The sequence below is a fragment of the Aythya marila genome (genome assembly GCF_965140915.1).
Source record: "Aythya marila genome assembly, chromosome: 6".
In the NCBI taxonomy this organism is placed as follows: Eukaryota; Metazoa; Chordata; class Aves; order Anseriformes; family Anatidae; genus Aythya; species Aythya marila.
The window spans coordinates 22,240,410-22,264,572 of NC_139047.1; the positions used below are offsets into that span (position 1 = coordinate 22,240,410).

General features: G+C 45.1%; 2 protein-coding genes across 5 annotated transcripts in view; both read right to left on the reverse strand.

The window, feature by feature from the left end:
* Positions 1 to 4,860: 4,860 nt before the first annotated feature.
* TBR1 (T-box brain transcription factor 1) lies at positions 4,861 to 10,575 on the reverse strand (the record flags this gene model as incomplete). Its single annotated transcript, XM_082763289.1, has 6 exons — positions 9,621 to 10,575; positions 9,116 to 9,270; positions 8,670 to 8,791; positions 8,241 to 8,399; positions 7,511 to 7,572; positions 4,861 to 5,704 (listed from the first exon to the last, which is right to left on the reverse strand). Exons 1-6 carry the CDS (start codon positions 10,310 to 10,312, stop codon positions 4,861 to 4,863), a joined length of 2,034 nt encoding a protein of 677 aa, XP_082619415.1. The 5' UTR covers positions 10,313 to 10,575.
* A 3,810-nt stretch (positions 10,576 to 14,385) lies between these two features.
* Positions 14,386 to 24,163, reverse strand: part of PSMD14 (proteasome 26S subunit, non-ATPase 14) — a 45,837-nt gene continuing 36,059 nt past the window's right edge. For all 4 annotated transcript variants that reach the window (XM_082763623.1, XM_082763622.1, XM_082763624.1 and 1 more), the window contains 5 exons: positions 22,845 to 22,952; positions 20,148 to 20,222; positions 18,342 to 18,467; positions 16,961 to 17,023; positions 14,386 to 14,808 (listed from right to left, as the gene is read on the reverse strand). In XM_082763623.1, the coding sequence (XP_082619749.1) occupies positions 14,710 to 14,808; positions 16,961 to 17,023; positions 18,342 to 18,467; positions 20,148 to 20,222; positions 22,845 to 22,952 (471 nt within the window). In that variant the 3' untranslated portion in view covers positions 14,386 to 14,709. The remainder of the gene's footprint in view (positions 14,809 to 16,960; positions 17,024 to 18,341; positions 18,468 to 20,147; positions 20,223 to 22,844; positions 22,953 to 24,163) is intronic.

Genomic DNA, 24,163 nt, shown 5'->3' on the forward strand with positions numbered 1-24,163 from the left:
ATTATTGAAAAAGGCCTTGATCCTGAAAACATTTATGTCTGTGAATTTTTAGACAAGTGAATAGTCTTTGTAGGACTGACCTCTTACTTTACGTTATTCACACATATGAACTTGCATGCACGATCAGAGACTAAGGCAGGAATACACATTTACAAGCTATCAACATTTTACCTAAAATGTCTCTTAAAACAGATTCAAAGTCATTACCAGCTGTTTCTTATTTAAAGCTTAAGAAATAAATGCCTGTTAATACAGTCTAATATTATAGTTTACACAGAAGGAATGTAGCTGAAGTCTTCATCCATTCTGCCTTTAATTTTGGAAAAAAAAAAAAAATCACCTAAAAAAGTCAGCTTAGGACCAACAAGATCATTCGTACATGTATCAGCCCCTTAGTGTTAGAAACACAGCAACCCGGAGGAATTGCAGTGGTAACATGAATAAAACATCACAGATTTTATTGTGTAACATATTTTATCAGGCCAAAAGTTATACCTTATCAGGAACGGCAGCTTTGGATCTTTATGCATCAATGATTATTCTACCTTTATAAGAAGGACAATATTACCTATGATTAAAATTTCTAGATACAGAGATATATATGCTTTTCAAAGAGATATATATGTTTCAGATACACATATCTGAACAAATAGAAGGCTCTCAAGTGATCGTGGTCTTGAAATAAGAGGTGTTTTTGTTTGTGCATTCCCAAATTAATATGCATTCTGATAAATCCATGAAATGTTATCAGTAAGCTGCGTGGCTCTCTAGACCTGCTACAAACATATTAGCTGAAAAAAACAGGGTACTGAATGCGAACAGTCTGCTGCCTTCTATCTACTTATCACTCCGCTATTTCATTTTTTTTTTCCTTTGACTTTGTCCCTGTATCTTAGCTAGTCACACATTCCCCACTGGAGACCACATTCATGACAAGTTTTAATACTTAAAACGAAACCTTGTGTACAGTTTGCACAGAAGCAGTACCTGGAAAGCATACTTCCATGCAAAATCCTTTTTTCTGCTTTTCCCAATACACATGCATTCTATTTTTGTGTCTGAGTGATTTTAAAATTCTCCTATGTAATTTAAATAAGACTTCCAAAAACAGTAACCTTTCACAGGGATAAAACACAGCATTTCCAGTTGACAAAATAATTTATGAGGGACATACAAAGCACCTGAAAACGCAGACTGCAAATAAAACCATTTTAACTATAGCAACAGAACTCACTGCATAATGTTATAAGTAAAATTATGCAATTAGGTCTCTTATCAGACTTATTCAGATTTATGCCAGTTGGGGGGGGGGGGGGGGGGGGGGAATCATTGTTCACCACAGTTCCCTCGAGCACTACCTAGGGGAGGGGAGTGATGACCAGACAGCGAAAATTAAGAAGAACGTGTCCCACCTTACGCCTATTCTGCCAATCTGTCGCGGTTGTTCTTCTAGCTCCATAGGTTTACATGATTTTTTATTTTTTTTTTTTTTTTTTTGCTGACAAGTAATACAAGACAGATTCTTGCCTTCTTAGGATCTTGCAATCTAGTTTAGACATAGCACGTCAAGTGGTGATGAAAGAAGGTTAGGGTGGGTTTGAAGAGATAAGGATTCCAACAGTAAACGATGCAGAGACATCAGTTTAGTAATGTACACATGTTTTGCATGATTCATTGGACCAAAATGGCCAAAGGAACTTAAAAAGCTGTCAAAGGCATCTTTACCTCTGACCTACCTAGTCATCCATCTGCTTCCTCATACTGTCAATCAAAACCCTCCCATCCTTATCACTATTCTATTACACACATTTTCCGCAACCATTTCTCCTCCAGCTCTTAAAAAATATCTTAGCAAACATTTCAATCAGTCATTAAAAACCTTGTTAAAATATGCAATGTGTCATCAAATATGCATAGAGTACTCGTGCAAAATCTGCAGAGCGTAACTCACCATATTACATGGGATATAGCATTAATGGGAAATATCGTGAAAAGTATTACCGATAGGAACTTTGAATTACTTTCTAGGGATCGTCTTGCTCGGAGCTTGATTTTGTGTAATTTCAGTAAGGCAAAGAAAGGGCAGTTGAGTAGATTATTTTCCCGAATAATTAAATTAAAAACCCGCTCAGCACGGCTAGAATAATAACACAAATTATACTTCATGTAAAATTCATGCAATTAGTTGCTGGTCTCACAAATTCAAACTCGGGGTTTTGCTTTAACTAAACTGCAAGTATATTATCACTTACATACCCTGGGTCAAAAACTGCAGCTTTGATTCTAGGTTTATGCAGGTATTTTAACGCGTTAGCAAACGCGTGTATGGCAGATACACTCCTGCATCTCTAATGGTGGCGATAATAATAAAAATAAGTAATAATAAACGGACCTACCGACAGGAAATAGCCTTTTTTACTTCTGCAGCCTTTACCTCTTCCACTCTCCCGCAGAAAGAGTTAGGGATTTATAGCGTCCTGTCGAGATAGTTACGGAACAGCGTTAACCACTGGCTCTCAGGCGGGGGTTTTGCTCAGCCCTTCCAGGCGCTCGGTGCTCGCCCTGGCCCCCCGGGCCGCAACCCGCCGGGCAGGAGGCAGCGAGCCCCCGCCTCAGGGGCTGAGGGGACGCGGCGGGGGGCTCCTGCGGGCCCGGCGGCGGCGGGCTCACGGCGGAGGCACCCCTTAGGGCTGCGTGACGGGACGGAGGGGGCAGCGGTCGACGGCGGGGAAAGAGGGACGAGTTTTGTTCGTGTGTTACACCTCGACGGCCCCTCGCCGCGACGCCGAGGGGGCACCGGGACCCGGGAGCAGTTGCGGGGGGGGGTAAGTGGGGAGCGCTTCACCGCGGGCCCTCTCCTCCCTCACGGCCCGGCCGCTTCCCGCCCTGCCCGACGAGGCCGCCGCCGCCATCACTTCAGCCGCAGCCCAGCGCGGGCGGCCGGGCCGTGAGGGTCGATACCGGCACCAAAGGCCCCGGCGGCGGCTTCCCAAACTCGCCGTGTCACCCCTTACACCTGCCCTAACGTCCCGGCCCCCACAGACGAGGCGCCTCACCCGGCCCGTCTCCCCGCCTCTCCCTGAGGGGGCAGCGGCGGTCCTCACCCAGCCGCCCCCCTCACCTCTGCTCCGGGGAGCGGTCGGGGCAAGCAGGGAGACCCGCACCCCCCGAGCCGTCCCTCCTCCTCCTCCTCCTCCTCCTCCTCTTCCTCCTCCTTGTCCTCCTCCGGCCGGCAGCGCCGGGCCGGGAGGGGGCGAGCCCCGGCGCCCTCGCTGCCAAGCGGCGTCCCGAGACGAGGTGAGCGTTTTGCCAGGTTTATTTTACTTGTTATACACAGACGATACAAACGGGCAAAAACCGAAACATTTCTCAATGGAGCAGGTACTTGTATAAATTATTCAGTTCCACGGACATAACAGAACAAATATAAAAATCACAACATTCGATTTACAGAAGAGTCAAAAATATACACACGTTTATGACCCTGAATTTCTATTAGGAAACTTCCCCGTCGAGTGTAACCTAGACTGAATATTTAGCCCGATGCATATTTCAGTTTGCAGTTGTGTTTCATATAAAAATGCGTTAATCGTATAGATTTGCTACTCAAAATTCGAAGACTTACTATTCTGCTTCGCCGGGGGGGAGACCTGGAGGGATATTACTTCTCCGTCACTGCCAGAATCAGAGGTTTACAGGAAAGAGCGCTCTTACTTTCGATGTGCACTTTATTCCCCAGGAAGTCAGATCTCGGTTAGCTACTTTATGAAAAAGTCAATTCCAAAACTAAATGCAGTAAAATATACAACTCACAATTCATCTTCACTGGACTACACTATGGTTACCAACAATTCAGTCGTCTATATCTTTTTTTTTTCTTTTTTTTTTTTTCTTTTTTAGATTATTCATTACAAAGATTTACAGCAATATAAAGAAAGAGGGGAAAAACTGCAAAGAAATTTGAAAAGAGTTTGTCAGCATATTTGGCACCTGCAGGGACCAGTAATGGATTTGGCACTTGGGGGCGATGGGGTGGGGGGAGGAATACCACAAAAATAATAATATTGCTGATGTCGAGCTATTCCTTTTAAAGAAAAAAATACAGAGGCAGTTAATTTTGCTTTTGGAAGGCGTCATGCTACTTTAGTCGACTTTCCTACGAGACGTATTTCTGGTCTTTTGAAGGGAAAGCTCAGCTATTCCGTAGCTGTGTTAGCCCAGGGCAGTGCGTAATTATTTCATGCGAGGAATTGCGGGGAAAGTGAGAAACCCATTACTCGCTGTACGGCTACGGGGCGCTCAGCATTTCCAGAGGCGTTTAGAAAGAGTGTTCACCTGGGGAGGGGAGGCGGGGGGAGAGTGAGGGGATTTAAACAAGATCTAAGTTTTGCGACTTAACAGTGAAAACAAAAGTAAAGAGAAAGAAAAAAAAATCCGAACAAATAGGAAACAAACCCAAAGGAAAGTAATAAATTAGAACCCTATGTACAGGCATTTCACAGGCTCTTTTTCCCCACTATTACTACCATCCCCTAGTATCCATCCGTGGTAAAAGGAAGGAAGCGCTGTACGGCTGGAGAGAGTCTACACATCCTACTGACCGGCGGGGCTCGGAGGCGCGGGGGGGGCGCCCGCGGCGGGGCCGTCCGCGCCCCCGGGGCTCCGCCGGGCCTCGCGGGGCGGGCGGGGAGGGCGGCTCGGCCTCCTGCCTGCCTCCCTGCCCGCCTCCCCGCCGGGCCGGGCCGTGCCGAGCCGGGCCGGGCCGGGGGAACGGATGGGGCAGCTAGGGGCGGGGGTCAGTGCGCTAACCGCGGAGGAGTTATTGTGCAAAAGGACGGCGGGGCCGGCGGCGGGCCGCGCCTAGCTGTGCGAGTAGAAGCCGTAGTAGCCGATGTCCTTGGCGCAGGTCTTTTCGCAGTCCCGCTGGGTGAGCACCTCGCTCTTGAGGGGCGAGGAGCTCTCGGACACCGGGGTGTCCGACGGGGAGATCCGCCGCCTTTTGGCCTGCTCGTAAATCCCAGAATCGGTGGAGTCGATGGACTTAATGGACGATGGCGTCTCGATCCAGCTGGAGTCGGACAAATCTTTGGGCTTGGAGTCCTCGGCGCCCGGCAAGGGGGACCGCTCGGGGGCCAGGCTCTCCGCCTCCTCCCCCAGGTAGGGGTTGCCGGCGGCCATGCGCGCCGCCGCCGCGCTGTTGGGCCAGCAGGAGAGCACCGAGCCCGACTTGCTGCAGTACTGCGGGGGGCTGCGCGCCCCCCAGCCCGACGGGTCGGCGTAGTAGCCCAGCGGCCGCCCCGCGCAGCCGGCCGCCTGCAGCGGCAGCGCCTTGACGCCGGCCGCCGCGTAGGAAAGCAGCGTGGCCGCGTTGCCGGCGAAGTCGGTGGCCGTGTCGTAGGCGGAGGCGGCGAAGTCGAGGCGGTTGTTGGCGGGGGCGACGAACCAGCGCTGCGGCGACGGGGCCCCCGGGTCCTCGGCTTGCTGTGGGGAGAGCAGCCCGTTGGTGTGGGGCACGCTGCGGTCGGCGCCGGGCCCCGGGCCGGCTCCTGCCCCGGGGTGGAAGCGGGACTTGGCGTAGTTACTCACGAACTGGTCCTGGAGGAAGGAGCCGGCCATGGCGTAGCGGGCCCCGGGCACGATCTGCGAGCGGGGCGAGTCGTTGGGAGACGGCGTCAGCCGGTCCATATCGCAGCCCGTGTAGATCCTGCCGGAGAGAAGGGGACAGGGCTGGGTGGGCGCCGCCGTCGGGGGCACGGGCGGGCGCCGCCGCCCTCGGTGGGGCCGGGAGACAGGGCCCTAGCTGGGGAGGGCACGGCAAGCTGCTCTTTGGGACCAGGGGGTGCTTGCTGTTAGCCCAGGGGCTTCCTGCTCTCAGCCCAGGGCTTGAAATCCCCGCTCCGTCACACGCTGACCGGTCCCGCCGTGTGCGCCACAGGCAACCCGGGCGTGTGCAGCGAGCAGCGGGAGCGGCGGGCTGCGGCGTTATAGCGCCTGTTTAACACTTATTATTGAGAGTCGCAGACGAACCGTCAACATTTTACTGGGTTTAAATTAGGCTAATCTTTAAACACCTACTGGAGGAAATGCAGAACCAGACGCATCTAGTGTTCCCTGCGTGGCCTATATATAATTCTCCCATGCTGGGCTGCAATTTGCGATTATAAAAACTTTAATGGATGAATAACTACTATCTGTATTTAATTCAGGCTAAAACTGTGCTTTAATTAACCCTCCACGCCTCCTGGAATTTCTTATCCAAAATAAACTTGGCCCTTAAACAAATCCAACGTGCTAGACAACATTGAAGCTTCCCCCTCCCCCCGTCTCCTGTAAAGTGACGCCCTATAAAGTTTTTCCCCTCTGAAAAAGGGAAAAGCACTTGAGGCTGGGGGCGAAGGCCACGAACCCTCTCTGAAGGCCGCGGGTCTTGCAGAGGCCGCACAAGAAGCGACATCATGGGGCTGCCCTCACGGCGCTCGGCCCCTCGCGGCTCGCAGCGGCCGCCCGACGGGGCGGTCCCCTCGGGGAGAGCCGCTGCTCGGCCCCGGGAGCCTCTGGAGCTGCTTCAGGCCTCGGCGTCGCTTCCCCCCTGAGAGCGAAATGCCGCTGCCGAGGGGAGCTGGAGCCCTGCGAGAGGCCTTAGCAGGCGCGGGTGCTACACGCGGCCTGGGGCGCTGGGTGGGAAGCTGCTCCCGGCTGCAGCCTCCAGAGGGAGGAGGAGGTTTCATCCTTCCCTCAGGGGCTCGGCCCCGTCCTGCGGCCCCGGGGCTTGCAGAGGGACCGAGCAGCTCCAGGGCCGCCCGCCCCCTCGGGGCTCTGAGCCGTCCTGCGCCCGCCCTAAGCTGGCTGTGGGGGTGTGTGGGCAGGAGGTGCCCGCCGGCCATGCCCTGGGCCGGGGCGAGCCGCAGCCGTCAGCGCTGCTGCAGCCGGGCCCGGCTGTCCCCGTTCGGCTCCCGGGGACCGGGGCGGCCTCCCCACAGCAGCCAGGCCCTGGCAGCAGCCCCCGGGCGGTTCTGCGGGCGGGGGAGGCAGCGCGGGGACAAACCGCGATTAAAACTTCGCAGCCTTTAGCTCCACCCAGATGCAAGGAAGGAGAAAAAATATATATACGGAACAAAAAAAAAAAAAAATACGCTCCAACCCCAGAGGGGAACAAAACGAGACGGAAAAGAAAACTTGCTCTGGACACAGGGATTGCGGAGCCCGGGCTTATTCAAACTCGGCGGGCGCACAGCGCGCCTTGCGCGGGGCCCTTGCGCGCAACTCAACGCGAACTTGGAAAGGGGCGCAAAGAAAGGGGCCGGGTGCGGGGGGCCCCCCAGCATGTGCTGAGCCCCAAATGGGGCAGCCCCTGTGTGCCCGCAGCCCTGAGGAGAGCACAGAAGCAGTGGGCTCCGGCGGGGCCTCGCCCGGGGCGGCGTGGCGGGGAGGCTGCCCGCGCCCCCCAGCCTCTCCCCTTGACGGGTGCCCGCAGCCGGCAGAAGGGAAAGAAAAATGCGGTTTTACTTACGTGTCATAATTGTCTCGGAAGCCCTTGGCGAAAGGGTTGTGGTCTATTTTCAGCTGTGTGATCTAGGGAAACAGAGGAGCAGAGCGCACAGTGTGAAAAGCACGAAGAATGCACTCTGCTGCAGCCACCGCGCTTTTAAAAGCACCGAGCTTCGCTCTAGTCGGTCAAATTGCCTTTGAAACACGAAAAACGAAGCTGCGGCATGCTACTAGATACCAAAAATCGAATTTTACGATTCGCTTTATTCTAAAAATCACGCTAAAAATTCGCGTTTAACCCCATGTTTTCAGAAGTGTAATTACGCGTAGCGCATGGCCGTGAATGTATTTAAACCCAGAAACGAGGCGAAACGCCCCGCAGAGCGGTAGCTGAGAGTTGAGGCTCGCGTCGAGCCAAATAATTAACCCGGGACCGCGGCCCGAACATATGTCACCGGGGAGAGGGGCACCGCCACCCGGCCATGCCGAAACGCGGCCAAGGCGGTAACGAGGGTTTAATTCGAGGGAGCTGCTCCTTCGCCCCGGTGCGATCGATGGCCTCGCCAATTGATCTCCGCCGAGCGGGAGCTTCCCGGCGGGATCCCCGCCCGGCCCCGGGGCACAACGCGGAGGCAAAATGGGAAGGGAGCGGGGGGAGGCCCCGGTCTCCCGGTGCCGAAGCCCCGGGGGAGCGGGAGCAGCGGCCGGGCCGTGCAGGGAGCGCGAAGGGGCCGGAGCGGGGAGCTCTTTACATCGGTGTTCTGGTAGGCGGTGACCGCTATGAACTGGGTCTCGGGGAAGGTGAAGGTCTGCACTCTGCCCGGCTGGTTGGTGTCCTCCGTCCCGTCTTCGTTCACCTCCACCACATGCAGGCGGGGCTGGTACTTGTGGAGGGACTGCAGAACCACCATCTGTCAGGCAGAGGAAGAGGAGGGAGGGGGCCGCGGGGTTAGAGCAGCAGGACGGGGCAGTGATGCCCGCGGCAAAGGACGCGAGGGCTCTCCCTCCCCGCCGCCCCTTTATCCTCGTTTGGGGACACGGTCTTTAAAAATAAGGACTATTATATATATTGCATATACACATCCGACTGGAGAGTGCAGGATTCTGCCTGAAGCAGCAAAGCAAAAAAAAAAAAAAAAAGAAAAAAAGCCTAACGGAGCGTTTGCGGTTCCCCCACTGACCTGCCCGTTGTTGTTTGATGCTCCTTTATTGTTTGTAAGTTTTAGTTTCCCAAAGGAGATTTCCTGGCGCATCCAGTGGGCTCCCGTGTTGGGGGAGTCGGGGTGCATGTACACCCGGTTTCCTAAGCGAAACAAAAAAAAACACCACCACATCACGGGTCTCGCATGTAGCCTGGTTCTGCCTCTGCAGCAGCACGCGGGGTCGAAGGACCCCATTAAAGTTAGCGCTATTTTTCTGCCGAAACCGCCTTCATTTAACCGAGCGGGATTAAAGCAGCGTTTTCCGATCACCTCTTACTTTCTCCACCACCCTCCTTTTCTTTTTTCTAAAAAGCATCGTTGGCCCTTTCTCGTTTAAGAAGTCGCTAGAGCCAGTCCACAAAGGCTTTAATTAATCATTCTCACCTACATATGTGTCGGGAAAAGTGTTAATTGGAGGAACTTGCCTTGTACATTGGTGTCCGCCTTGCCGCAAGGAACCCATTTGCCTCCCTGAAATCTCCAGTGGTTGGGATCCGCCAAAATTACATCCACAAAAATATTGTAGTGAGCCGTGGGATCGAGACCAGAAATATTAAAACTTAGGAAAGGGAACATGCGCCTATAAAAAGGAAAGGAAAAAAAAAAAAAGAAAAAAAAGAGAGGAAAGAAGGAAAGCAAGCCAGCGGCAGCGATACGCACACGCAGAGGAGCCAGCCCGCTGTGCATTATCCTCCCGGCTCCCGGTAGCGACCGGGAACCAAAAATCCAAAGCAACTCCCTCCCGAAACGTCGAGCTTTCCGCGGGGAAGGGGCGCGGGGAGCCGGGGGGGGGCTGCCCCGGAGGGAACCGGCCCCGGCGACCACCGGCCCCGGCGGCGGGCGGCTCCCCCGGGGCGGCGGCGGCGGCAGCGGGCGGCTCCCCCGGCCGAGCAGCCCCGGCGCCCGGAGAGGGTCCGCGCGGCGGCTTACCTCCCCTGCTTCGTGATGATCATCTCCGTCTGGTGCCGGTGGAATTTCAGCCAGAGCGGCCTGTTGCACAGGTAGACCTGAGCCTTGCCGGGGACGAGACCCGGCTGGGTGGAGGAGAACTGGTAGAAAGGCGCCCCTTGGTAGGAATGGCCGTACTGCTGGGGGTAAGGGTAGCCCGCCGTGGGGTAGCCTTGCGGCGAAGAGTTGGACAGGAGGCTGTTATAAGCTCCGTTGGTGATCACAGGATGGTGAGCCATGTAGCGGCTGGGGCTGGCGATGGAGAAGGCTGGGTGAGCAGGTCCATGCTGGCCGGGGTAAGGGAACATGGTACTAGGAGCAGAGGCAGCAGACTGGGGCTGGCTGGACTGAGAGAGCAGATAGCGATCTGCAGCAGATCCATCGAAACTGTGACGAAGCTCAGAGACCCCGTCCAAGACGGGAGAGAGTTTATTTCTCTGGACGTCCCCTGGTGTGTCCTTGGAGTCAGGAAAATTGTCTGTATCTGACTGATTCGTCATCCCCCTGGTAATTTTTTTCAAAGGTGAACTTCTCTCCAGGTTGTCAGTGGTCGAGATAATGGGATGATCATGCAAGGCAAGCTCAGATCCGCCTGCATGTGGGTAACTGCTGCTCACATTGAGAAATTTCTTGGAGAGCATGATAGAGGGAGAAAGACAATGCTCCAGCTGCATAGCTCTAGCACCACAGTAATAACCCTTCAGTCCCTGGATCTGAAAGGGCTCCTCAGTATCAGAAGCTAGACATCCTGGGACCCTCACTAGACAGAAAGCACTTCATCCACCAAATGCTTCCCAAACGTTTGATTTACTTTTTTTTTTTTTTTTTTTTTTTTCCTTCCCTGGGAGAAGAGATTGGCCAATTGACACTATGCAGCAATCAGGAAAGACTCACTTTTGATCTTGCTGCTTGCGGAGAGGATGAAACGGCTTCTGCCATTGGTTAACCGCTGACAGTAATTTAATTAGATAGACATTAATTAGGATAATCACCTGGCTCCTGGTCGCGACGATCATGGCAAATTGAAGGAGATGATTTTATTGTGAGATAGAAGGAAGGCGAAGGGGGAAGGGAAGAGTGTGTTTGCTGTAAGAGCTCATTATTATGTGACCTTTCCAGCATTTTTTTTTATAATTTTTATTTTTCATTTATTTTATTTATTTATTTATTTTTGACTACGGCTGCAAAATAAACCAAAAGCCCCGCATTTCTCTAAATACTTGCGCGCCTGTCCCCCGCCTCTGGGTGCCGGGGGAGGGCCGGGCTGGGGGGGTCCGGGGGCCGCCGGCGGGGCCGGGCGCCGCTGCCCTCAGCTCACCCGGGCGGCGCCGCGCTCGCCCCGCTGCCGGGGGCGACCGGGGACCGGGAACCCCTCACCGAGAGCCCGGAGCCCCTCGCCGGGAGCCCCCCGTCAGTGCGAGCGCCCCCCGCCCCTCCCGAGCCCCCAGCGCGGCGGCCGCGGGTCTCCCCTTGGAAGTTGCGCAGTCAGCTGCGGCCGCGCTGCCCTGGCGTGGTGTCTGCGGGTCCCCAGTAAATAAATATTTTAGCAGGGCGCTGTAATGCCGCAGATCGTCAGCAAAACAGCGGAGAAGGCGTCCCTCCGGCTCCGGATCGCTTTCCACTCGGTGTCTGTTTTCCCTCAGTGACTCAGTCCCACAGACAGCGCTGGGAGGGGAGAGCGCTTTTGTAATACATTTGTCACCCGCTGCCTCGCCTCGCCTCGCCTCGCGGCAGCGGCGCCGCCACGGCCCTCCCTCAGCGAGCGGATCGAGGCCGGCGGCGGGAGCAGCCCCGGGGCCCGCGAGCAGCCCCGTAAGGGCCGAGCCGAGCTCCCCGGGGCTTAGGGGCGGGGGCAAGGCCCCCGATCTCCGGGGGACGGCGAGCGCCGTCCCTCAGCGGGGGGAGCCCCGGCGCGGCCCGCAGCGAGCTCCGCGCCGGACACTCGGCCGCCCGCCTCCCCGCTGCCCGCCGTGCCCCTTCCCAGGCGAGCTGATGAGTTTCCAGAATCACCCTTTTTTTTTCTCTCTCTCTTTTTTTTTTTTTCCTCTCCGGGAGGAGCTCTCCTGTTTCATTTTTCATAGTGTTTTCCCCTTAGCGATGTGGACCTGAGGTATGTCACGGAGCACACCTCTTTCCACTTGACACCAGCAGCCGGCTTCCAATTCCGCTCACTGTTACCGCGGCCCCGACCACCTCATAATAAAATCAAGCCCGACACGTAATCAGCTGAAGCCAGGCCGAAACTTCGCAAAGTCAAATCCAGAGAAGGCAGAAAGCAGGATGGTTTGTCAGAATGCGTATTTCAATGCTCCCAAATCTCACGGCCGTTTTGTAATTTTTCTGTTGCTTAAAACTGTGCGCTTGTTCAATGATGTGGTGTTTCAGGAAGGCTGGCATACACAGCCTCTGCATGGAAATTATTCTAATAAAATCCTTTGTTAGGCAAAACGCGAGGAAGTAATCATACTCGCAGGCTCATGGTACAGCACGGGCAACTTCCCATACTCTACCTTCTCCTTTCAGCGCTAAGAAAATAGTTTTATCAATATCAGCCCTAACTACTGTTTCTGACACTTGTTTCACCAGCATGCCCACCCTTGCATTTCTCTGCTTGAAACCGATAAAAAGGTAATGGATTTAGATACATGGGCGGGAGATGGGTCGAAACACAGCTAAACCCTGGGAAACGCTGCCCTGAATTATGTTGCTACACCCATATACATGCAGAGCTGCAATGAATTCAGTGGTGTACTGCCAATCACATGGAAGTGTTAATATATGCCAAAAATCTTCAGTGCACAACTCCTAAACTGGTATAATAGGGGGATATGCAATGGCAGGTGGTGTTACAGAATCGTCATGGAAAGAAGGAGAGGTTTGCTAATACAATATGCCCATCCTTCGCGCTGACAGGTGATGAGGGGTCAAGCTGCTAATGAAGGTCTGCTCCGCTGCGGCTGGAGGCTCAGAAGGTGGCTGCTTGAAAACCTTTCTTCCTCCAGGATGGTATATGGGCTGCTGCTTTTCAGCTTACAGCATGTGTGCACGCTTCCAAATCCCTCTGTGTAGCTCCTAAAGGACTGAACAAAAATAAGATGCCCCAAAACCCAGCCTTTTGATTATTCATGAAACATCTTAGTAAATGGAAAATTGTGCCTCCAAGTCAAACCAAGGACTGGATAGAAAGCAGGCTATTACAGCACAAGCTCATACTAAGGAGATCCACATCTCCAGCAGCTTTCCTTCAGCTATCCTCCATAAGATGTACATTTGTTAAAATAAATTTAGAAAAATGTGCAAGACTTACTGTTTTGGCTCCCAGCTTGCACTGGCCTTTCTCGCATGCATACACTGCAGCACTGCGATAGCTCCTTGCCAGTTCTGCAGTGCCACGTTACCTATGACCCCCCCCCAAATATCCATGTCTCTCCTGGTGATACAGGAGCACAGGGATGCAGAGCTCCGCTGCAGGCTCCCATCAGCTCCTGCCCTGTCTTTCTGCAAGGTGCAGCAGAGAAGCATATACTGGACAAATGGCAGGGCCCAAATACAACCTTCCTCAGCGATACGCTGGTTTTCAGCGCAAACAGCCAGAAACATTTCCACTTATTTTAACTGCAGGCAGATCAAACATGGTTTGGTACGTCTCCATTTTCCCAGTCTGATACTCTGCTGCCTACTGTGGGGGCAGAGGGAAGGCCATAAGGAGGGCAGCTGCAAAAATCTGCATGTTCCCCTCTGAAGTAAATGCACACTAAATATACTTTGAGAGAGAGTTATTTTAAAATGGTAGAAGGCCTAAATAAGAAATTCCAAACAAAAGAAAAATGTTTGAATGTTAATGAACAAATGAATAGGAAAGTACTGGGCACAATCTGGACAATAAGACATACATTTATGGTCCATTTGTTTATGATGCAAATAAGTCAAATAAATTAAAATCTTTAACACAAAGATGAGTTCTAAACTATTTATCTGTCACAACTGTTGCAGTTTAAAAAAAAAATCCAGCAACTAAGATATTGTGAATGAGTGATACAGAAAGAGCACTTCCACCCAGACAAAAGAACCAAATCTGCCTAAGCACCTCCAATACTTAAAATGCACCCCCCCAACCCCTGCCCAAAACCCAGTCACTCCCCAACCACAGTTACTTGGCTTTGTCTGCTTAAAACCAAGCAGCCAACCCACCTGCCCTTCCATAAGCATTTCTAGTCCATGGAAAAGGTTTAAAATGTCACATTGCAGTTGGGACTCCTTCCATATATCTGTATCTTATGTACCTCCTCTTTCACAGGAGGGAGGGTTCATATAACCCTACAGCAGCCCCCATCACTTTAATGTTTATTCTCAGAATAGTGCTATTTATGACACCGCTGGTGAGAGTTGTGTGATTCAGTTATCAGCATAACTGAATTCATTTTCTTAAGGTCAATTGTCTTCTGTGGATATTACAGCTTGAATAATATTGAAAGGGAGCTGTCATCATAATTTTCAGCACTTGCTTTTTGTATATCCTTGGAATTCAGCGCTTTTATATATGTGTGTATATATGTATATATAAAATCTTAAAAAGAGTATTTGGCAATCAATGGAAGCCAAATTTCATTAGAGATTTTTTGCTGTCCTAGCAACTAACATCTCAGTAGTTCTACAGTGGATACAAATATGTTTTACCAGCACTTTTCCTACACCATTGATTCCCCTCTTCCCCCCGCTTTCACAAAAAAGGCCTTCCAGAACTTGACAGGCTTGTAAATGTACTTTTATTATGTTGCAACGATCAAAATATATATGTACTACTGATTTTTCTCCCAAAATATTAAATGAAAATGTAATACATTTTTGCACATGTGTTCTTGAATTACTTTGGAGTCTGTAAAGACCCTGACATAAAAAAAATGAAGCAACTGCACAATTAGAGACTGAAAGGTGTTATTGAGCTGCACTTAGACTGCAAATGAAGTCAGATGTCTCTGTTTAATCAAATATAGCCTCAGCAGTCTCTGTTTTGTGAGTATTAGAAACGATAAACAAATATACACAGAAAGCATCACAAACAGTAAATTGATTATTTAAATACAACTGTATCCAACATAGCAGCTAAACACTGGACAATGTTTGAAGTCATCAGCACATCCACATGTTCTTCTAAGTGACGTTTGGGGTCCTGAAATAAAAAGGATAGCATGCGAGAAATGAATAAAACGTATCTCTGTGAAGGATTTCAGTTACTTCATTTATATCTAAGAAGGCTGTGACTTAAGGAAGAGAGGCCAGTGAAGCTCTCAGATCTTCCTTTCTAACAACACCTAGCAAATGACTAAATTGCCAAACAATTAGTCCATACTATCGCTCAGAGAAGCAGAGGATAGGTTTAGGAAGGAAATTTTTATCCAGCATCTGAAGAGTAACCATGACAGCTGTGAGTTTTAAGGACAAAACACAACACGTGGAATTCATTATATATCTCACTAGGTCCAATATTTTAATCTCAGTTCTGGTACACTGCAATTTGTTTTCAGATCTTTGTACAAATATGTATTCTAATCCTGTAAAGCCTCAAGCACGATCTAACACAGTCTTTGAATAGTTGTGTCGACTGAGAAAATTAACATATTTATACCTATCAAGAAAATGCACAATGAGATGTTCAAATGTTCTGACAAACAGAATGCTAAACCTGAACAGCATTCTGAAAATACACATTCCCACACACTATTACTCAATTGAGTGCGCACTTGTGGGCATTCACATAGAATAATTACATTATTTCTGGTTGAAAACTTAACTATATTCATAAACCGTTAAAATAACTTTCAGAATCAAGATTAAGTAATTAATCTGAAAATACTGCAAAATTATCAGGCATGTTTAAAAAACATCTCTAAATTTTACTGCTGCATTGTTGTAGCATTCTTGCTTGTAAAGAAAACATGGAAGGCTATCATATGGGAATTTTATCTACTACTTTAAAAGAATTATTGTCAAAATCTAATGAACTCATTTGAGTTTACGTAAAAGTGAACTGGAAAATCAAAGTGTGAGGAATGCCATAAAATGTAAGCTTTCTTAAATAATTCATTTTCAAAGATCATGTAGTTCTCCAATATTCTGTTCTTAACAAATGCATCCTAATTACATAATATACCTATTGCGAGCAGCTGTCTGTTTACAAAATTTTCTATATAAGTTGCAGAGAAAAAAAAATTTAGTAATTTTATCAGGAAAAAATGGCTTTTCTTTATAAAGAACTGCATCAAAATAGGTATTTTCCCCCACATATGTGTAATTATTTAAAAGACGAATGAAACTCCAGTTATGTTTGAGATGACATCAAAACTCTTAAAATACAATCCTTGTTGCAATGTTTAATTATATATATTTATGTATGTGTAGGTGTGCATAAACTTTATTGTTCTGAATGCTACAGAAATACACGAGTGACTGAACAATAGTGCAGATGTGTTATGACATAGCTGCTAGTAGCTGACACATAAGAGCAATCCAGAAGCCTTTACATTCTTCTACTGCCACTAACAATACAATATATACTGGTTCTTCAATGACATGCTTAGTATTTTTAAAGCCTTTTTTTTGTTGTTGTTGTTTTGTTTGTTTTGTTTTCATTGCCCCTCTTGAATTTTGAACACAACCTTTTACCAAGCTGTTTTGTTCTCTCCTCCACCAAAGCACGTTTCCTCAACCTTTAGGTTAAAATGATATGTAGAAATGGTTTTCTGTCAAGTCCTCTACATCCTTACTTTGCAAAGGGATAGAATGAATTGAGTAGTTTCAGCTATGGTCCTAAACTGTTTTGCTTCAACAGCAATACAAAGCAATGCAGCTTACTTGCATATGTGCATACTGGAGCTACGCACTGACAGTGTCTTCATGAACCAAGGACAGGGGTGAGCTGGCTCTTTAGCCATGATAATGTATGAAACTACACCCCCATCTGTTTTCAGTAGTACTGTTTTTTAAAAGTCGTCATGGTTTTGGTCTCTCTGACAGTACAACAGACTAGGATATCTTTATGTATCTCCTTGGAAAGGGAAAAAAATTGGAAGAAATCTCAACACTATTCCTCTGTATCTAATATAAACACATGTAGAACATGACTTGCAGATACACTGCAGATTACCTAAGGTCAAAAGCCTTGTTCCTTACACAACAATCTTCAGCAAAAATAAATTCATTCTTTAAAGAGTTGAGAATATATTGCATGTAGAACTAAAATCACCTACAGACATATAAGAAAATTAATATTTAGAATGAACGAAGCGTATCGTTCCACCTCACTCTAATTCATCGCACCTCACCTGCTTGCCAACATTTTTTATTGCCAGCTGTTCAGGTGTCATCTTATCTTCTTCTTCAACAGCCTGTGAACGAAACACAGAAAAGGTCAGTGTTTCAGATTTCATTTACTTTTTCCCCCCAACCACAAGATTCTCAAATATAATTCTCTTTCACAAAAAAAAAAGAAAAAAAAAAAGAGAGAAAAAGGAAAAATCAAACAGCAACACATTTCAGAAGTCAAAAGGAAAGCTACTTCAGGTTTTCAGCAGACATGGTTTTAATTACTAAGTGTTAGCACAAAAGATGAAGGTAAATACTCATGAATGGTTTTATTGTCAGATAAGCAAGATGTATTCATAAAACTTTTAAGCAAAGTGAGGAGTATTGACAGTAAAGATAATTGAAGATAATTAAACTAGTAGAGCAAAAAAAAAAGTCACCTACATTGTTTCAACTACTGGAAGTTTGATCACTAGTACATTTTATACTGTTTAGAGTCAATATATTTTTATAATGTCCTGTTGTTTTCAAACACACAGTCTGTATTATGTAAATCCAGTAACTTCACCTAATGGATGTAATACTGAATTTTATTTTTAAGGACTTCTTGGAAATTAAAAAAAAAATACCATTTATCAAGAATGACTGACAAGCTTATTATTTATTGAAAAGTTGCAGATATCTACGATTTATAAACAATATTTCTAAGTGTAAATGCCAGTATTAAAACACCACAAATAACTGTGATCCTTCTTTCTTACAACATCAATAATAATTTCTTTATTTAAAAAGAACATGAAATTAGGCATCAGAATGAGTTCTAAATATTTACTACCCACCTATCTACTGGAATAATACTGATAAACAACCTTATTCTGTTATACTGAAGTCTGGTCAAATAGTCCTTGACAGAAGAATGAACAATACAATCAGTTTTGAGCTACGGGAATCTGAAATTCTCTTCACCAAGCACAACTACAAAATCAATGTGATTACTCCAATTACTAAGCAAAACACATAATTAAACATTTTGCTAGTTTGTGGCAAAACCTTGGTGAAAACGCCTGAAGAGCTATCATAGTATTTTTAAAAAAGTTAATAGGCAACTTCACATAGTTGATTAATAAATGGGGGAAGCAATCTTCATAAGGCCATTAAAGCCCTGCTTGTGCCTCATTTAAACAAATCCCAAGAAACTCTTTGCAGAAAGCAGATTATACAAATCAGATTAACCCCCAAGGTTAAAAAGAGTTCTGCAGTGATAGTTTTCTTCTTACCATCTAGTCTTTTACAAGTCATTTTGAGTAAAGCTTGTGATAATTATCTTTGCTTCTGAAATCAAGTAATAACTTTCTTCATTTCATAAACAGTTACAGTTAGATCATTATGGGATAGGAATACCTTGTTATAATTCTTAGCTAATTCTAACATCTCCTTCACTACTGTTTCATTGAGTTTGCAGTGTTCACTGTAGTCCTGCAGTGTCAAACCTTCCATCCAACTCTTCTTATGCAAATTTAGCAACATCTGCAAAATAAAAACTGTTTAGAGCATGCATCATAAAATACATTCAAAATACTACACAGATGTCTAATTTATAGTAGTAAGAGTATAATAAAAATTATTGATCGTGCAATGTTTAAGTAACAACAGTAATCAAATATTCTGCTAAAGCAGACAATAGGCTTTCTTTAAGGTTTTAAAGACCAAACTTCTTGAACTCTAAACATGAAAATGTGGCATATACACCAGGGTCACATTTATTCTGACAGTAATGCTTTTCTTTTGTAATTCAGTATTTTTGCTGGAGGCTGAGAATGCACAATTGTATTGTTGAAGAGGTAGCAGGAAGGTGAATATTTTAGCTACCACATAAGGAATGGTTAAAGGATCTGACCTCTGATGAACTTGAAAAATATTTTAATGCTTTGATTAAATGTATGAGGTATTTATTTAGGCTTCACTGATTATCCTGAACTGTATGCAAGCAGCTGCCACAGTTGTGAAGAAGTGAACTTCAAAAGCAACCAAAGAATGACTTGTGTTTGTCCTCCTACAAAGTAAAGAGCCCTAAAAACCACATGATAAAATGAAACAGATTTTTGATGGTGATAAGTGCAGGGACTATTAGAAATATCTGAAATGTACTTGGCTCTCTGATGACATTCTGACAGTCTTGAAAAAGCGAAGAAATAACTACAAAGGTAATTTCCTGATTTTTATGCATAAGGAAAGCCTATTTTGCCTATTTTCCGCACACTCAAGCACTGTAGGGAAGATTCTTTCAGCAAACAGTTTCAGCTTGCCTTCAATTTGCAAACATTTACTACAGAAGTCTTTGAAAACCTATAAACCCTGCAATTCCTACTACCTGAATGAAAGCAGGTATTTCATCCTATGTGCTGCTTCCAAAGAAAACTCCTTTCAGCTCCCTGATTTGCAATATTATTCTTCCATTATTCAAAATTGGTTTTATTTTTATTATTCTTAGCCCTATAAAAGTAAAAATTAAGTAAGAAAACCATTCTGACCATTGCATTATAAATTCCAACTCTGAGATCAACGTATAACTGTAACAAAGCCATGAACATGCATAGTCATAACTGAGGACATAACTGAGTATTTTTTGTCAGTTACTGAACAGTATTTTTTCTGTGCAATGTGTAAAGTTTGTGTAAAGTAAGAAATGTGTCCTGTGAGTTAAGCAGGACATCACTACTTCCTGATGCTCAGTGTAGTCTTCGCGAGCTCTATCCATACCAACCAGAAACACTGTTGAAGTGATTATAGCCAATAAAAAACCTGAGACTCCTTGGTTATACAAATCCATTCCAGAAAACACATTCTTCAGTATTCTGGAATTCCAGCCTGTGAGAACCTAATGGAGGTGGTACTTTTTCAGCCTAAATCACTGAAAATTAAACTTTGCACAAACCTGTTAAGTGTGGAGAACAGCATGAGAACTTCCCATAAGACATCTGGAGAAAAATGTTGTCAAACTACTTACACGAATATTAGAATGTGTTTTTGAAAGGTTTCATCATCATTCTACACATCTAAGTGCTTTCTTATGGAAGAAAAGCCACGAACTGCAGTAGAGTTAAAACAACTACTTAAAGTATCAGCAATTAAATTAGAATATTACCACAATTCTTAAGTAGTTTGAGCAGCATTCTTTGTCCTCTGAATAGAAGCTAAAACAATTACCTTCTGTTCTAGTTCATTCTTCCTGTAGTTGATAGTGATGGAGTAGTAATGTCTGTTTAGTCCATGAATTAGTGCCTGTAAAATTCAGAGAAAGTTTGTATAAAATCTACTCACCATTGAAACAAAAGGAAGAGTTCATTTAAATACAGCCACCTTCAGATGACTTAGGGAAAGAAAAAAAAAAAGCACAACACAGACTATAGGTACATATCAGGTAAATATACCTGTTCCTATTTCTATCTTTCAATGTCTGTCAACTGGTGGTTATACTTTCTGTTTCTAAAGCACGGACTCGTTCCACAAGTAACAACCATCATAGAAGAAAGTGATTAACCACCTTCAAACTTTTGATAGATACATATGTGCAGGTATTTCTCTCAAATCTTACCTCTCTCAGTAAATTTGGCCATCTCATCTACTAAAATATAAGTCTCTCTGTTACAAATAAAAGAATGCTGAGTACTTATATTTACAACCACTGCCAACCTTTCCACATTTATATTCTGAGCTACAGTAAAAAGAGAGTAGCTTCAGCCAATTTTCAGCTTTGCAAATTTGTCCTTACTTTCTCCAACTGTCCTGTCTCTTTCCTCCCCTCTTCCCAAATCACTTTTTTAAAGAGTTGACAAATGTAAAAGGTAAACAATCATTCCACTTCAACCCTGAACAGAAGTTGTAGTTTGGCAATTGCAACAGAATAAATTGAAGCCCATAAAATAAACACTTGCTCTACATTTTAAAGTAAACCTTGCTCTTCATGCATTTTGTTTCAAATGGAAACCGTCATTCCAACATGACTTACAAATTGTATGCACAGACAAAAAGCAAGTAAAAAGCTGTTGATAAAGAAAAACAAGAAAAAAAACAAAAAAGGGATGAAGGGATACGAAGGGGGTATTTATTTCTAAGATATTAAGAAATACCTTAAAACTACTGGCAGAGAAAGAAACAGAAATTGTCGCCTAGTTGAAATCTCTGTTAAGTTTGCTGCTGAGCTCAACTGTGTCAGAACTGCACTCATGACCTCGGAACAAAAGCAAAACTAAACTGAGTCCTTAGAGGGGAAAAAAAAAAAAAAAAAAAAAAAAAAAAAAGTGTGTGTGTGTGCTTAAGGACAGTCTCATTTTAAGCCATGATTTTAGCCTAACACTGACATTGCAACAGCTCACTACCAACTTGGAAATTAAAAAACCAACCAACCAACAACAACAAAAAAACACTAACAAGAGAAACCCAAAACTCCTGTGACCAAAATATGCCATGCTATAGTGACAGTGATCTTAAAATAATGAAGCTGAACTGAATACCCCTGAACTGAATACCCCTGAACTGAATACCCCTGAACTGAATACTACAGGGGTTTACAAAAGGAGTCATTACACATGGTCCAGAAAAGCCCAGTTAGGATATTCTCCTGAAATATGCAAGCACAGGCTTGCCTACATCCAATCAAGAGCATTAACCGGTTATTTCATACTCATTACTGTTCATACTTTTTTACCAATTCAAAAATCAAAAGTAAAACAACAATCTTCTGAAGCAGAAACTGTTTATCTATTGTATTTTATTATCATTATTTTAAAAAAGGATTTCAATGTGTAAGTAATAAAAGGGAACTGATCTTTTGAAAGCTAGGGGTATGGTGAGTCTCCCAGAGGACGTTTCTCTTACAGTAGAAGTTTAGCCCTTATGTCTGTCCTACCATGAGTAACGTACTGTCTTTTGCCTAGAATGTTTATCTAGCAGATATTGCTTTGATTGTTTAAGTAATAGATCAGAAGACAAAAAACGATTCTCTGATTCTATGAATTTTGACTCTTGTGTGCCAGAACACATGCCTTTTAGAATGCATGGGAATAGCAAGGGAAAAAAGTTTTCTGGGGAGAAAAAAGGATAAGACACTGAGGCAGAAGAATGACACAGATAAAAGCATAAATCACTCTTGAGAATACTTTCTTCAGATCAGAAGCTTTTTCTTGAAACAAAAGTTTGCTTCACTGAAGACCAACATTTTTGTCTCACTAGTCAAACCATCAACTTTAGAAACCAAACTTTGAATGCTGAATTTCACAAATGCTTGCAGAGAAATACAAGACAATATTCTCAGAGGAAGCATTATAGTTGAAACAACCGAACAATCCACTGAATCTCCTACTCCACCATTTTTTCTCCAAATTACTATATCATCTCAAAATGATTTTTTAAGACATAATACAATGTTAAATCTAGATTACATATTAAGCAAGAAACTTTATATGCATACAGCAGAAAGGCAACATCATTAATATATAATAAACTTTTTCCATAATTTGCTTCAGAATAATTTATATTTAAGAAAGCTCAGACATGCTAATAAGGAATGTTTTAAATTACATTACTGAAAATGGATAACCTTTTACCTATCTTGCCTCACACAGTATGGCATCAATTGTTACTTTAAAAGTTTGCATTTTGGTAAATCAGTACTTTAACCTTTGCAGTATTTAATTATACAGGCATTCACGCTCAGTTAATTTAGGGCCCAACTTTAAACTCTTCATATATATAACTCTATTGATGAATCACATCAACTTCAAATGCTTGCAGAAAAATGCTAAAGAGAGAACAATAAATTTACAGCTTACTGTTTTTAGGCACCTTCCCCCAAAATTGCTGGAAAGATCCTGCAATTCACAGGACTATCAACACTGAGTTTACCTGGATAGATGGCTTGTTTAAGTGACCCAGATTTGAAGTTGTTTGTCTTGGTTCATGTCCCAAGACCATCATATTAGCATTGATCAATCTGAAGGCATCAATAACAACCTGTAAAAACAAGATGTCAAGTCAATTCTTTTTAGAAAATGCAGCTAATAGTGCCAAGCAACAGTGGACAAGGCACAATCAACTCTCATCTGTTTTTGGCCTTTATCCAGAAAATCATTTAATTATAATATTAATAAAAAAGAGCCTCCTGCTGGCTATGCTATCAGCACACTATACTACCTTGTATTGTAAGGTGACACCAATTACTACCTTTTCCATGGAGCTGTAAGTTTTATATACATGATATAATCAGATAATATTGAATTTTTATGTATGCTTACTCTAAGCTTCAAAGGTATGCATATGTTTGTCACCTAAATCTTATCCAATCAAAATGAATGACAGAGAGAGACTAAAACTGAAAGTGAGCACAAGCTAAGGGACCGAGTCTAAAGCCCAGTCCTGTCACATCAATTATACTACCACAATACTTGAAATGACAACAAAATTATAGCCAGCAAGGAACTTGCCCCATGTATTCCCTTCTAGTCAGATGCTTTTTGCTTCTTGTGACTACGAAAGGGTCTATAAACTGTCTGATGGATTAAAAAGTCCTTGTCAGTGTCATGCTCAAGAATAAAAAATAGAGTAAAAGAAAACCAAGGTCATTTATGATTTAAAGGTACACAGTAGGTAGCATTCAGTGCTATTTCTTTGCAAATAAATGAAAGCCATCACTGATTTTTATTCTGTCCTGTGCTGAATTTGTCTATTAAAATAGTTGGAAATGCATGGCCCATAGAATAAAACCCAATCACCTATCCAATGTCTATGTCAGGTGGAGCTGAGAACATACCAGCAACACACGCGAAGCTACTCTTGCTGGGTGCTCGCCATTACAGATTAACCTCAAGCTGACCTTTCTTGTTTGGGCCCTGGTCTTTTAAGCCAGACTTGTGGTCAAACACAGCCGTATGCCACCCACAAATAGCTCTCACCATACTCGCAGACATCTTTTCTGTCTAGCTTCGAGGAGTTATCCCAGTTCTTTTAGCTAAATGGTTTAAATCTCATTTTAGTGCTTTTACTGCACTCATTTTTATTCTCTTCCTCTCCATACTATGACCAACAACAAATACATTTATATGACTAGTTTGATATTCTGAGGAATTAGAGCTGAATCAAATCTTTTGTCTTGAACAAGCAAAAAATCAAACACTGTTTGCTACCAGAAGTCTGCAGAGAAAGTGACATCAGGTCTCCTATATTAT